Genomic DNA, 15,500 nt, shown 5'->3' with positions numbered 1-15,500 from the left:
CGGGAAGGAGGGGATTCATCTCTCGTGGTGACCACAGTACAGGGCAGGAGGGAGGCTGGGTTTTATAAGAACCTGAGTAGGGCTTCAGTGAAATCAGAAAAACAATGTGTAGAGGCCTGTGCATGTCAGGCCCTGTGTGAAGCCATCACTGGACAGAGAAAAGGTGAGTGAAAGGGGCCAGGGATGCTCTGTTCTTACTCATCAACTCCTACCTGGAATGAACTCATTCTGGGGAAGAACCAGCCCCCTCTATTTTTTTAAAAAAATAAAAATCAGAGACCCTTTTTTTTTTTTTTTTTTTTTTTTTTAGAGACCCTTTTAAAGAGGCTGTAAAACCATCTCATTTGTCTGAGGCCTGGACACAATCCACATTTCCAAGGCCGATGCGGCAGGCAGGCAGCCAGAGCCTGTCCCGCATCAGCAGCTCTCCACTGACTCTGTAGCCCACTTCCTACTGACACAGGTGCCCCTGTCCTAAGGGGACTGGGCTCCACATTTGGGGCCCAGCCGGGCACCCGTCAACCAGCCTGCTTAGAGGAGGTCTGTGTTTGTTTTCCAGCCAAACCACACACTTCATTTGAACCCCACCCATCTTCCCACCTCTGCCCTTTATCTGATTCCACTGCTCAGGTCAGAGTGGTCACAGGACAGCAAACCTGTGGGGTAAAGGCCTTGAAACAAGTGTGCATGGCTGCCAACCCCCAAGAAGGCAGGCTGAAACCTGTGGGCTGAAGCCAATGGGATGAAATAAAACAACACAGAAGCCAGCCTCCTCCAACGGACAGAAATGAGATCCAGAGTCTTACAATGTAATATTGAAATTTCCTGGACACAAGATTACTCAGCATGTGAAGAGCCATCAAAATGTCAACTCTTAACAAAAAAAGGCCATCGGTGCAGGACACTGCAGGGCGGCACCGATGTTTAGGCATACCTGACAAAGAATTTAAACCATGTACTACAAATGTGCTCCAAAAGGAAGACCAAACACCCAAGAAGTAAATGAAAAATTGAAAGTCTCAGGAGAGAAATAAAAGTTATAAAGCAAAATCAAATGGAAATTTTAGAACTGAAAAATACAATGACAGAAGTAGGAAACATTCCCGGGATTGACTTCATAGCAGAAGGTCACAAAGCAGAGTCCTGAACTGGAAGATCGGTCAATAGGATTTGCCCTCCTAACTCGAGCAACAGGAAAACATGCTCACTCGTCCTCCTCACTACCATGCACACTAACATTGCTGCTGCCAGATTCCCAGCAGAGGAGATGCCAGGAGCAGCGAGAAACTGGATAAAATTTGGCTGAAAACTCTCAAGTATGGTGAAATACATAAACCTATAGATTCAAGAAGCTCCAGGAACACCCCCAAAAGGGCAAACCCAAAGAAACACAGGCTCAGACACATCATAATCCAATCACTGAAGACCAAGGATAAAGGAAAAGTCTGGCAGTGGCCAGAGAGGAGCCATGCTTCTGACGACGCCTGCCTTTTGGGCAGAAACCATACAGGCCAGAGAAGGGGGACCCACTCCCAAGCCTCAGCCCCAAATCCCAGATCCAGTGAAAGTAACGCTCCGGTTTGGAAGAAAAGACAAAGATGTTCTTAGATAAACTGAAAACAAGAGAACTTGTGGCCAGCAGATCTGATCTGAAAGAATTACCAGAAAATGTTCTTCAGACAGAAGGGAAATGATTCCAGGGGGAAATATGGAAACTCAGAAGTGATATAAAAGCAAACGAATCAGTAAATACCTGGGTGAACAAAACTGACCATTTTGTTCCTCATGAGTTCTTTAAAACCATCCTGAAGGCTGAAAGCAAACACTGTAGCACTGTCTGATGGAGTTTATAACATATGCAGATGTTACACACAATGCTAAATGGGGAAAAGGCAAAGTGACCATACGGTGGCGACAAAGACTCTTTGCCTGACCAGACTGCAGTCAGGCTCCTGAACCTTCTCCTAGGCCCATCTGTGCCCTTCCTGTGAAATCCAGTTCTAGCAAGAACTCTGCTCTATTCCTTTAGCAAGAGACCCCCATCCTGATACCTGGTCACCCTCAAATGTGCTACCACCCCCAAGTGACACCTGATCACCCTGGCATGCCCTCACCAGAGATCTGGGCAGGTAGTTTAGCCAGATTCACAACCTGCCCCCCCTCCCCGTGTTTCCCTCAGCAAGTCTATCCACAGACCCCAGTGGCTACACGTAGGACATTTCCCCTGGCCCACACTGCATTCAGAGCTAAGCCCAACTCTCGCCTGTACTGTAAAACCCCACGGCACTGGGCCCTCACTCACCCCAATGCTCCTGAATAAAGTCTGCCTCGCCATCTTTAACAAGCATTACTGAATGTTTTTCTCTTTGACTGGAGGAATTCCATGTTCTTCTGGGAGTGTTAAGTGCTGAGTCTAAGTAGGTTTCAAAAAGTGAAGTGTATTTATTGTAGTCCTTAGAACTACTAAAAAACTGTACAAAAGCATATGTTCAAAAACTCATCAGGTAAATTAAAATGGAATGCTAAAAATAAGTCCAAAGAGGGACGAGACACCAAGGGAACAACAGTGAGCAGATAACAAATGGCGGCAGGCATACGTTCAAGTGTTTCAATAATTAAGTCAAGTGTAAATGCTCTAAACACACCAATTAAAAGATTGCCAGACTGGATTGAAAAACCATACATGATTCGACCATCTACTCTCTTTAAGAAACTCACTTCTGGTACGGTTACACAGGCAGGTTAGAAGCAAGGGGATGGGACCCTACACACCATGAAACACCCTCCAAACAAACTACATTGACTCTGGAATATTAATGCCAGACCAAACAAACTTAACAGCAAAGATCATTACCAGCAGGTCTGCCTGACGACAGAATGGTTAAGTCACTGAGAAACCGTAACAATTAAAAATGTGTATTCACCAAGTAACAGACTTTCAAAATATATCAGCAAAAACCCAAAAGCAGAAACAGACAATTACAATGGAGGAGACACACCCCTCCTCTGTGACAGAACTGGTTACTTGGCATGGATGTGCGGCACAGAGCATCACCAACCACGTGCCCCGGACTGCCATTTGCATAGCATCCCAAACCAGCAGAATGCATGTTCACCAAGAAGGCCGCATTCCGGGGTGCACACATGCCTTCACAAAACAACTGGAATCGTACCCAGTATGCTCTCTGATTATAACAGAACAAAACTAAAAATGAGTAACAGGAAGATAACTCTCCAAACACTTGGAAAATAAAGACACTTCTAAAAAATCCATGAGTCAAATAAGTCTTAAGGAAAATAAAATCAGAAAATATTTTGAATTGAATGAAAATGAAAACATATCAAAATTCGCAGGGAGAGGGCAAGCCCCTGGGTGCTGCAAGGAGATCTGTGCTGGTAAATGCATGAATTGGAAAAAGGAAAAGTAAAGAGAAAACCCCAGGAATCAAAAAACAAGTTCTTTGAAGAAGGTTCAATAAAAGGATAATCTTGTAGCAAGAACAACAAAGGAAAAAGCAGAAGTCTCAAACTATCCATAAGAGGAATGAGAAGGGCATTACCTCAGATTATACAGACATGAAAAGATGAATAAGGGGACATTGTGAGAAATCCTACATGCATCAATTCAACAACTTAAAGGGACCAATTCCTCAAAAACCACAATCTACCAAAATTCACCCAAGATGCATTAGATGATCCGAATAGTCCTATAATCATTAAAGAAAATGAGTTAATAGTTGAAATCTTCCAAAAAAGAAGACTCTAGGCCCAGATAGTTTCACTGGTAAATTCTATCCAACATCTCAATAAGTATATGATACCAATTATATGTAGCTTCCTCCAGAGAGCAGGAGAGGAGGGCATAATCCCCAACTCATTTGATGATGCTAGCATTACCTTGACACCCAAACAAGACAAAAAAGCACAACAAAAGGAAACCTCGATGTAAACGTCCTCAGCAAAAGGCTAGCAGATCCAATCTAGCACAATATAAAATAAACAATACGCCACAAGTGAGTGTGGTTTGTCTTAGGAGCACAAGGCTGATTCAACACTAGGAAATCCACCAATGTGATCCACTATATTAGCAGCCTAGTGAGGAAAAAGCAGTTGATGTAAAAAAAAAAAAAAAAAAAAAAAAGCACTTGAAAATATTTTATCCAGGGGTGCCCAGGTGGCTCAGTGGGTTAAGCATCCAGCTCTTGGTTTTGGCTCAGGTTATGATCTCAGGGTCATGAATTCAAGCTCTGTGTCAGGCTCTGTGCTCAGTGAGGAGTCTGCTGGAGATTCTCTCTCTCCTTCTGCCCCTCCCCATCCTCTCAAAAAAAAAGTGAAAATATCTCATCCATTCATGCTAAGAACTCAGCATATCATAAGTAGGATGGAATCTACAAAAAGCCTTTAGCTAATGTGAGGCTTAATAATTAAAGACCAATCCTTCTCCATAAGATCAAAGACAAGGTAAGGGTGTCTCCCCCCTTTTTTTTTTTTTTTCCATTTGACATCACACTGGAAATCCTCCTCAGGGCATTTAAGGAAAGGAGAAGAAATGGAAACACACAGATTGCAAAGGAGGAAGTAAAACTGTTCCTACTTGCAGAAAACATGGTTGTTGATATTTTAAAAATCCCAGAAAACCTACAAAAATACCTTCTAAAACTAAAAAGTGAATTTAACAAGGTTACTAAAGGTTATGAAGCCAATACACTCAAATCAATGTATTTCTATATGCCTGCAATGAACAGTTCAAAAAACAGAAAACCCCACACCTACAATAACTGGAAAAGAAGGAAAGGAGGAGGACGGAGGAAAGGAGGAGAGAAGAGAGGAGGGATACCTGGTTATTTATCTAGTGGGGCATGAAACACACACACTAAAACAGACCTAAGTGAGTACAGAGGCATACCATGTTCATGGATTAGACTTGGCAGAGTGAAGATGTTAATTCTCCCTAAACTGATCTACAGATTTAATGCAATTTAGACAAAGATTTATTTATTTGAGAAAGTGAGAATGTGAATGAGGAGAGGGGCAAGTGGGAGGAGGAGAGAGAGAATCTGAAGGAGACTCCATGCTGAGCTAAGAGCCCGATGTGGGGCTCAATCTCATGACCTTGAGATCACAACCTGAGTCGAAACCAAGAGTTGGACTCTTAACTGAACCATCTGGGCACCCCAGATTTAATGCAGTTTTCATCAAGATCCCAAGAAGATTTTTGTATAGATATAAACAAGCTATTTTAAAAATTGCCATGGCAGGCAAAATAATTAGAATAGCTAGACAACTCTGAATGAGAAGAATAAAGTCGGTGACATAATGCCATCATTCTGAGACTCACCATAACACAGCAGTAGTTAAGACTGGTGTGAGCAGAGAAACAGATACACAGGTCAATAGAGAACATATAACCATGTACTCTATATAACATATAACCATTTGACTCTGCTCAAATACGTGGTACCCATCACAGGTTCAATACCATAAAGACAGAATTTGTATCAATCCTAATTTTTGCACAGATTTGTCAGGGAGTCTCAGTTGTAGGGAAAGCAAGTATCAAGTAACTAAGATATGTCATCATTTTCTTTATGCAAAAAAAAAAAAAAAAACATTTTTCCTTTCTTTAGGGAGAGAGAAAAGTGAAGCAGCAATATGAAGCTCTAAGTACACATTCATCCATCACACAGTAGCTTGTGTTACTGACTCAGACCCTACAAAAATAAAGACAGATTAATCTTGGTCATTGACATTGTAAATTTTAGAGACAAGGGTGTGAGGTGTTATCAAGAGTGAAGATAAACCAGGAGAAGAGAGGAACAGTCTGAGGAGAACAGTATCATAGAGAAATAATCTAAGATGATGCATAACAATAAACATTCACTTAGACTAAAACCCATGGCCTAGATCACCAGGTCCCCGCAGAGCTGGAGCTGTGCAGCTCACACCCCACCTGTGCTGGGAAGAGCATAGGGCGGGGCAGGGGCAGGCTGGATGGGGCACACAGATCTGGGAGCCCTGCAGTCACACACAACACTGCTTCACACACTGCAGCCAAAGCCTGGGCTGTTTCTACAGGGGGTTCCTGTGTTCTGGCATGTAGGGTACCACGTGCCCCAGGGCATGTGCATCAATGTACGAGTGCCACCCCATTTTACTGTGACCAGGACCATGGTAGAGAACCTCCAGCTCCCTCATCTGCAAGCAGCCTGAATGTCTTTTCCTCTATGAGCAGATGTTGCTGGAAAGCCGCCAGGTAGAACCCCTGACACCTGCCCAAGCTCACACTAAGGAATGGGGGAAATCGTGGTGGAGGAAGGTGCAGGAATGCAGGTGGGCAACTTATGGGCCACGGAGGCTGGTGAGGAGGGGCAGGACCCACAGCAGAGCTCTTGACCCTGAAGTCCCCTGGGTCCCTCCTTGGCCGTGGGCTTCTGGTGTCCTGATGAACGGCTGTCTCACTCAATGCTGCCCACTTGTCAGGCCTCGGGACATGGGCTGGACACACATGCAAGGATGAGGCCCATGGCAGGAAGGAGGTGTGGGTCCTTATCATCCCCTGCTCGAGCACACCTCTCAGGGTATCTGGGGGCAGGCTCTGGTTATTGGGGACAGAGAAACACAGGGCGGCTAAGAGCTTGCACACACATAGGTCTGGCACATGAGTGCCACTTGCCTGCCTTTTCCTTGCAAAGATCCCCCATTTGGGGCAGTGCCGCCTCCTACCTGGTCCTTGTAGGGAGATGGTACACCCACCTCACCCCAAGAGGCAAGGAACACATGGCTGATGACAGTCTGTTTGTCCAGGTGCGTGCTTCTGTGGGGATAGTATGGTCTCCACACCCCACCCATGGCAGGGCCAGAGGGTGTCCAAACCCTGTGGCACCCTGTCCCCAGGCCATGCCCCACTGTGTGTCGCGTGCAGCAGTTGGCGGCACGCAGCAGCAACAGATGGCAGCAACAGGCAGGGGCAGGAGAAGATGCAGGAGGGGAACCCAGGAGATGCTGGTGGCCGTCGGGAGGAAAGGTAACCAAGCAGGCTGCTGTCCAGAGTGACAGCTTGCATGCAGATAAACAACAAGATAATTAATTTTTAAGGGGAAAAAAAGGGAAGGAGGGCTCGCTGTCGCTGCCTGCTTCAGCCTGAGCTTGTGGTCATTGAAGCCCCAGCAAGAGAAGATACTTCTGTGTACAGGCTGGGGCTTCATTCAGCTTTGAAGTCATTTGTCTGCTGAGAGACCCGCTGCTGCTGGCTGGTGCTTGGCTCTCCTGACAGGGAACACTTTGAAGGTAAATAGACAGAGACACAGAGACAATGTGTGGCATGCTCACAGGGGTTAAAGGAGAAGCCAGCTGGGGGGCCACGGCATGTGAAAGAGGCACTATGGTAAACAAAGTCACTGGGTCCTCTGGGCAGGTGTGGCCTGACCACGGCCCAGCAGGGAGACAAGACAGCAGTCAGACAAATGGAGCCAGAGAACTGTCCAGGTCGGGGAGAGGAGGGAGCCTACTCTTCCAGCACCTAAAGTCCTGCCAGACAGAGCGGCAAGGCTCAGGAAGCACCAGCACAGGGCTGTGGATGGCAGGGAAGGCAGCCATGTCACCAACCAGCCACAGCCAGGGCAACCACACGATGGGGACACGGATAAGACATGATAGGTTCACTACATGAGAGTGCACAGGTATGTCCCACCACATGCCCTGTGAGCCCCCTTCCTGAGTTGTCAGGGCCTTTCTCAGACTCCGGTACTGCCCCACTGCCATGGCCACTGGGCGCCACAGGCATGAATGCCTCTCCCCCCTGCTCTGGGCCTGTGAGCAAACGTGAATTCTCCCTGCTGTCTGGAAAGTACCACTTGGCCTAGCCGCCCTTCTGCTCCCACCCTCCCCAGGGTCTCCTCTTTGTAGGGCAGAGACCCCAGAGCCCCCAGCCTGCAGGACACCATGCCCTGCACTGCCTCTGGGTGCCATCACGGCTGACACCCATCTCTGACCCTGCTGGCTCCATGGGACACTGCACCCAGCCCAGAGTGAGAGGGCAGGGCGTGCAGACAACAGGTGGGTTTGTGTGAGGGCACACACAAGGCTGGATGTTCCTCATACTCATTTTTGCAACTTTTCTGAAAGCTTGAGATTATTTCCAACTAAAACTTAAAAAACATTGAGAAGCTGTCTTCAGCTGTCCTGACTTCTGAAACATTAAACACATCAGTCCTCACCAGTTTGGAGTGTACTCAGAATTTACGTGTCATGGGAGGACTGGAAAGCTTTGTTTGGCAAATCCGTTTTCAGAGAGGGCATCTGCACTTCAAGCAACATGTTGCAAGTCCTTGTAAACACAGTAGATCCTGGCTTTGGAGGAATCATGCTTCCAGGCCATGTCCCCATGCATGGCTCACCTAGGTCCCTGATGAGATAACAGGTTAGCTCGTTTCCACTGTAATGCATCATGAAAATGACGCTTCCTTCAGGATGACCTGAGCCTCCCCAGGGTTCATGCACATGTCATAGTGCCAATGGGTTCCTGGGAAAGATGTGGGTTATAACTGGCCCTCATGGTGTGGGGAGCCAGACAGAAGCTGCACAAGGTCCTGGGGGGACAGTGACAACAGTCTGAGTCCCCACTTTGAAAGGACAGAGGGAGATGCAGAGTGAGGCATGGCCCTTTTGGGTAACATGCACAAGGCCTAAAGTCCCACAGTCTGGAGGTGGGGTCGGTAACTCAGGCCACAGCTGGGGGTTCCTGCGAGCAGGACCATGGGGGAGAGGGCAGCCTCCCAGGTCACAGCGCCCCACAGTGGGCCATGCATACTGAGGCCTGTGTGTGGGATGCACAGTGGCCTTGAGCATGCACATGGTCATCGAGGCAGCTCTGTTCTAGATGGTTATACTGATTTCTTGACCAAGCTGAGAATGTTCTAGAACATGCCATCAAGAGCACTGAATCCCCAGTCTTCACATTTAGAAGGTCGTAGGTGCGTGTGTGCTTGGCTCACACGTGGGGAAGTGGGACTCTGGCTCCCTCAGCCTCTCCCATCCCCATGACCCCCAGGCCCCGGCAGTGGTATTGGTCTGCCCAGGGCCACCCTTGGAACACATGTTTCCTTCTGATGGACAAGGGCCGGGCTGCCAGAGCTCTCTGTACATGGAGGCAAGTAAAGACAGTTGAGGAGCACTGGCAGGTGGGTGGGCTGGGCTGCCTGCCTTCCAGGTGAAGCAGTGGATTTTATTGTAATTTTAGGGGGAGATGGTCCCCAGGTATGTATGGAGGCCAAGTCATCAGGTGGATGGCACCTGGAGGATGCAGTAGTGGGTGATGCTGTCTGTGCTGCTGGCATGTGACTGACCTACACGCCCTGAAGGGCCAGGGTCCCTTAACCCACACCCAGCCATCCCTGACCCAGCAAACAGGCTGCATGTCCAGAGGGGGAGGCAGCCCATCATTGTAGGGAGGGCTGGACCACCGGATGCTGGCGCAGGTTATTGGAGCATGAGCAGGCTCACGAGGAGGCGAAGGGGCTGCAGGGCGCAGGCTGTGAGCCAGAAGAAGACCTCAAGGTCTTCTTGATCTTTCAGCTGAGGCTGAAGGTCCGGGCCAGCCATTATTGAGGTAAGAGCCCAGGCAGAGGGTGGTCAGGGAGTGATGGAATGTGCCTCAGGACCTCAAGGCTGTCCTGAAGAGGGCAGCATGGAACCTGCCCACACACACGGAGAGTAGGGTCTGGAGGCCAAGGGAACCGGGGGAGGAGCCACGGGCTGACCTCCACTCGGGCGACCTGGTGAGGGGTTTTCTTGGGTGGACATTTTCGTAAGATTACACCTAAAACCACCCAGTTCTACCCATTTGTTCGACCATCTCCTCAAGCATCTCCTTCAGACATGGACACTGAGACCCCAGGGGAGGCCAGTGTAGAGCGGGAGAGAAGCTGACACCCAGACCCACTACTGCTGACATCTCTTAAGTCTAGTCTGCGTGTCGGCTATAGACGAAGTTATCTCCTCTTAAACCAAACTTCCAGTTCCCACCAATCCTTGTCTATGATTCCCATTCACTTATGATCACCAGATCTGTCACTATTACTTGGTATGGCTGTGTGATGCGTGCACCGCCAGCAGAGCACAGAGCAGCCCACCTGCGTCTCCTTTTCATTTCCTTCTGCATGGAGCACATAGGGACAGCCCTCCTTCTTCGGGTTTTCTGAGACAATGCGCACCTCAACGCCTGGCAGCGGGGTCCCCACGGAACCTGCAGAAGAGAAAGGAGAGGGCTGCAGGGCCAGCAGAAGAGCCTGGGACAAGGATACAGGGCTCCACGTGGTGTGTGCAGGTGGCCGCTAAGACTCACAGCTGCCCACAGTCTGTGAGACTGGCTCTGGATGTTCATGGGGGAGACTCCTGGTGCCCAGGCTTGAGGCTGAGGCTGCTGCCACCTCCAGAAAGGCCCTGGTAATGGTGGACTGTCTCCAGGGGCCATTGGAAAGCACTGGTACACAGATGGCCCAAGAGGGACTGAGCTGGCAGGCAGAGGATTCCATTAGCATTCTGGTTCATTTATTAGGCACTCAGGGTTTGCTCAGTGTGTTCATCCCCACCAAAGCACCCAGTGTGGCAGCCTGTCCTGCCCTGAGGCAGCCACAGCAAGGCCCCGCAGCCATAATACAAAGGACCAATGTGGACAGAGGTCCCCACACCAAATGCTCGGTATCTGTGAAGACTCACATCAAGGCTTCAGGCTCTTTATTTTAATCATTAAAATCAGTGAGGATTTGTCACGGGACACATGCCCGGCAGGCTGACTCTAAAAGTCTACATACGATCAGGATTCTGGGATGCAAACTCCCAGGAGGGTCAGTTAAACAGGACCTTGGTTTGCTAGCATGGTGCCATACTATCCTTGTGGCCTGTCTTCTGTATCTGAGGTCCTCCCTACAGTGCCATCACAGAGGGCTGTTGGCTGTCTCATATCCTGGTGGCCTCATGCCTCACTCTGGTCAGGAGCCCGTGTCCCTGCCTGGTGGAAAGCACAAAACCAGCTCCCTCCTGTCCCTTTGTCTTCTTGTTTTGCTTCCAAAGATTTTTAAAAAGTTAAATCTAGAGGAGATACAATTAATCATCACAAAGCACACAACTCTGGCATTTTGCACATTCATGATGCTAGGCAACTGTCACAGCCATCTAGTTCCAGAACCTTCCATCACCCCGAAGGAAACCTGAGCTGTCAGCAGTCATGCTGATAGTCTGCCTATGTGGGTCTGCCCACTCCAGACAATCCCCACAGAGTCTCAGACATGGGATCCCCCTGGTCCTCTGGAGATGTATCTGTTCTCAGCATGTGGCCGCACAGGCACCAGGACACTTGAGATGCCAGCCAGGAAGAGAGGGAGTTTCATCCCCAGTGTGCAAATGAGACATGGGCCAGAGGCAAAAACTGGCCTGTGAACCTGCCCCTCACACCCCACTTCTGGCCTGGCTCAGCACACCCATGGCCATAGCAAAGACCAGATGCCACCGGACCAGTGGTCTAGACACGCCTTCCAGGTGACCTCGAGGTCCTTTCCCTTTCTAGAGTTGATAAATGGTCCCTTTCCTTGTGGATGCTTTTCAGCAACAAACTTAACTCCTCTGCCACAGATGCTGCTCCTCCCTAGGCCTCAGGCCTATGCTAACCGGGACGCAGCTCAGTGACGGCCGGTGCCAGAGCTCTGCCTGCTGGGAGACCACTTCCCACTCCTGGTACGTTATGGCCAAAGTGGGTGGACGGAGGCAGTGGAGGAAAGCTGATGTGGGACAGGGCCAGCCAGGAGGATGCTTAGACAGGCCGCCCTGCCCAGCCCTCCCCCACTGGCTGCCCAGTGCTGCTGCAGGCCCTGGAGTACTCACAACGCTCCCGTGTCCCCCGACAGGACAAGTTTATTGTGGCTGCACCAGGTCAGCAGCCTCCATGCTGAGGCTGAGTACGGTCATTTGCTGATTTACCACCTCCTAAGCAGGTCAGATACTTCTTCAGGTACCTGCCAGAGGTAATGGTCCCATGAATACTCAGCCAGCCGTCAGGAAGAATGATGACATCATCAGCTTCACTACAGGATCTTAAGCAGGACCCATAGCCTCACTCAGAAACAAAAACTGGCTCTTCCTCCCCTTTCCTTCTTTCCCTGGGACCACAGAGGAGGTGTGTTGACAGGGCAGTTGGCCTCTGGGCAGGGGAGGTGTATGGCCCCTGCTGTGTCTGACGACTTGCAGCAGCTGTTAGAGGTCAAGAGCTCAACCCAAACATTGTGCTGCCTCAGAGCTAGTTATAGTGCTGTGTCCCAGATGACCCACAACTGTCTGGCCCGGCTACATATGACAGGTTCCCACGACCCCCTCTCCTTAGGCTCAATAATTTGCTAGAACGACTCACAGAATGCAGCACTAGATTTACCACCACCATGAAGGATGGGACTTAGGAAAAGCAGATGGAAGACATGCCCAGGAAGGGGGTCCCTGAGCTCCCATGACCTCCAGGGCACCCCCTCCAGCACCTCCTCTGGTTTCTCTGGGGGTCCACAACTGAGGAAGCCACTGGGTACCAACTCAGGACACCCTCTTCCCTGCCCAGAGGGTCTACCCCACCTTCAGCGGCTTTCCCAGTCATCTCAGCACAGACTCCACTGTTGGGGACGGGGTTTCTGAGAATCACTAAGACCCCTTGGCGGCTCCAGCACCCAAGCAATTCCAAGAGTGGCAAAGACCAAATACAGATTTCTCTTAAGAAGGAGGTCCTCTAACCATCCTCCTCAACTCAAAAACGCCAGCCTCTTCACCCCACCCACCATTCTCTCCTTCTTTCAATCCACTGGTTTCTCCTTGGAATATTTTTCACAAAGGAAAAACCCTCTTCTCAGGCTCCTCCTGCCCCTCTCTGGTCTTCTCTCCATCTCGAGTGAACTAAGATCTGTAATGGAAGTGCTAACAGAATCTTAATTAATTACAGCATCATACACAACAGTGTGACTGAAATCTCCAGGCAGAGAGACAATGACTCTAGTTTCATGGCTGGAGGTACTGGAGGGTGAGGTCCAAGCAAAGAAGATGCTGCAGTCTGCGTGGGGCAGCCATGGAGCCCACGACTACCCTGCCCTAGCTGGCCGGGAAGACCAAGGTCCACCAGCAGTGCCCTCTCCCCCACACCCACGGGGACAGCCTCTCTCCTAATGTCCACACAGGGTCAGTGCTGGCCACAGTCAGGAGTGCATGTCGTTCTTCTGCATCTAAGACAGTTGTCGGCTTGTCCTAGATATCTGTGATTGGCCTGTGGCTCTGTCCAGCAACTAGGGAAGGAGGCAGCTCTGCAGCTGGTCCCCAGAGAACGGAAACAGGCTGATAAGGTCCTGGCGCTCCTGTCAGCGCTCCACGGAGCCAGCGGCAGGAGCCATTAGCGCCTCTGATCTCCACCTCCAATTAGAGCGTGATTAGGCCCAGCAGCGCCAGGCCATGAATTATTCATCTCCCTTCACAGTAACCACCAGGGACACAGAGAAGGAATAATCAGAAGATCGACCGGCAGCAAACGACCCTCCTTGTATGGCAGGTCTCTCTTTCAAGGCTCGCCTGGCCCATGTGCCCCCATCAGGTTCTGAGAGCCTTTAAAAACAAATCCTGGTCGTCACTGCAGTGACCCTGAGAGCAACACTCAGAGGCCATGTAGGCAGTGGGAAGGAAGAGGCTGCAAGCAGGTGTGACATGGGCCTGAGGCTGGTCGGCTGTGTCCCAAGTGCAACAGAAGCCCAGCCTGGGCATCGAAGCACACGGATAAGACCTGAAGGGGCCAAGGAAACCCCTCAACTGAGCTTCTCCAGAAATGACTCTACTTTTTTCCAAACCAAAGAAACAGTCTTGCACTTAACTGCCAGCAGCCTGCATTACAGAAATGGTCATGGGTATTTGATCCCGAGGTAGGGAGAGAGATGGTGGCTGTGCCCTCCTGTTCCTCACGATGGCCCCAAGGGCTGGGTGAGAGCTGCAGCAATCACCCAAGATTCAAGAACTTTCTGCCCAATAAGCCTTGAGGTCTAGAGCCTAGGTTCTGCCTTCCTCAGACAGGGCTGGAGAAGGCCAGGCTAGCCGGAGACCCTGCGTGACCTCTGTCCAGGGTGGCTGCTTGCCCCACTCACCTGGGGATTCTGCCTCCACCACCTGGGGTGAGCACCCAGCTCCCTGTGCCCTCCATCTTGTCCTGGCTCCTAGTCTTGGCTCTCAGCCTTATGTTTGCTTCTATAATAATTAGGGCCCAGAAGGGTCCCCACGCATCTCTGTGCCCTCTCTCTTCCCTGAAACTGTGCCATGCTGCTGTGCTCTTGGCAAAGCGGGTGTCCCAGTGTAATAGTATGTATGTCCACCCAGTCACACATCAGCTATGTGGCCCCGGACAGCTTGGGTACCTGCCTTAGTGTCCTCGTCTATCACCTGGGCAAGATCACCTCTGCATCAGGAGCTGCTATGGACACACTGTGGCAGCTTCTTGGGAAGACAGGTGCTCATTTACCTTCTGACCACCAACTCCACTCTGGGTACCGACTCATGAGAAATAGAGGCACATGTTCACAGAGAACCTGCACTCAGACCTTTACAGCAGCTCTACTGGCAACCATCCCAAACCAGACACGATCCAGTGTCCTTCGGCAGAGGAGCAGGCCAAGAACATTGGCCTGTCCACACTGTGGAATCCCACTCAGCAAGGGAAAGGAACTCGCATCCACATGGATGAATCTCAGACATGTCCCACTAAGCGACCCATTAGGCCTTGTTCCCATTGACTGACATTCCAGAAAAGGTGCTAGAAGAGAAACAGGTACCTGCTTGCCTGGCCTGGGGTGGGGAGGTGCTGAGTATGCCAGGGGAGGGACTGAGCTGCCAGACACTCCATGTCCCAAGAGTGTGGTTGGCTATGTGTTTTGCAAACCTCATAGGACTGCACACTGGAAGGGGAATTTTACTGTGTGTGCACGATAAATGGACGCACGGACAGAATCACAGAGTTGTTTTTCTCTTGCCTCCAATTGGGATCTCTCTTGTTTTGGACACCCTGGAGGAGGTGCCTCATGAAGACAGGGAGAGCACTGAGAACAGCACACCACACATTCACACCTTAGGCCTGTGCTCTGCTGGCGGATTCCCTGCTGAGGACCCAGGATGTGAAAATCTGAGTTAAAGTCAGAGCGGAACATCTTACAGAAGGCTGTATGGTAGGCCCAGGGCAGGAAGCCCTGTCGGCAGCCCACATCATCCAGATAGATGGAGGGCTCCCTCACCTGCTGTCCCTACGCCCTGCGTGACCCCGGGGGCCTGGATGGGAGGGAGGCTCTGGCCGATGGCCCCTTGGTCTACACGGAAGCAGTGCCTACCCCAGGAGGCACTCTGCTGAGCACATGGGTCCTGGTCATTCCCATTCTTCCCACTGGTCACCAGGGAAGGACACTGTATAAGGAACACCCTTCTCTCCTGTCCCCGACTGGCCACTT

General features: G+C 50.3%; 1 protein-coding gene across 5 annotated transcripts in view; it reads right to left on the bottom strand.

Annotated features, from left to right (window-relative positions):
• The window catches only part of ACSF3 (acyl-CoA synthetase family member 3), a 51,640-nt gene that overhangs the window by 14,588 nt on the left and 21,552 nt on the right, over window positions 1–15,500 (bottom strand). For all 5 annotated transcript variants that reach the window (XM_072819594.1, XM_072819597.1, XM_072819595.1 and 2 more), the window contains one exon: window positions 10,131–10,243. In XM_072819594.1, the coding sequence (XP_072675695.1) occupies window positions 10,131–10,243 (113 nt within the window). The remainder of the gene's footprint in view (window positions 1–10,130; window positions 10,244–15,500) is intronic.

This window comes from Canis lupus, chromosome 3 (assembly GCF_048164855.1).
Source record: "Canis lupus baileyi chromosome 3, mCanLup2.hap1, whole genome shotgun sequence".
Taxonomy (NCBI): domain Eukaryota; kingdom Metazoa; phylum Chordata; class Mammalia; order Carnivora; family Canidae; genus Canis; species Canis lupus.
Note: the sequence above shows the minus strand (reverse complement) of the source record. Positions and strands in the feature narration are given on the sequence as shown.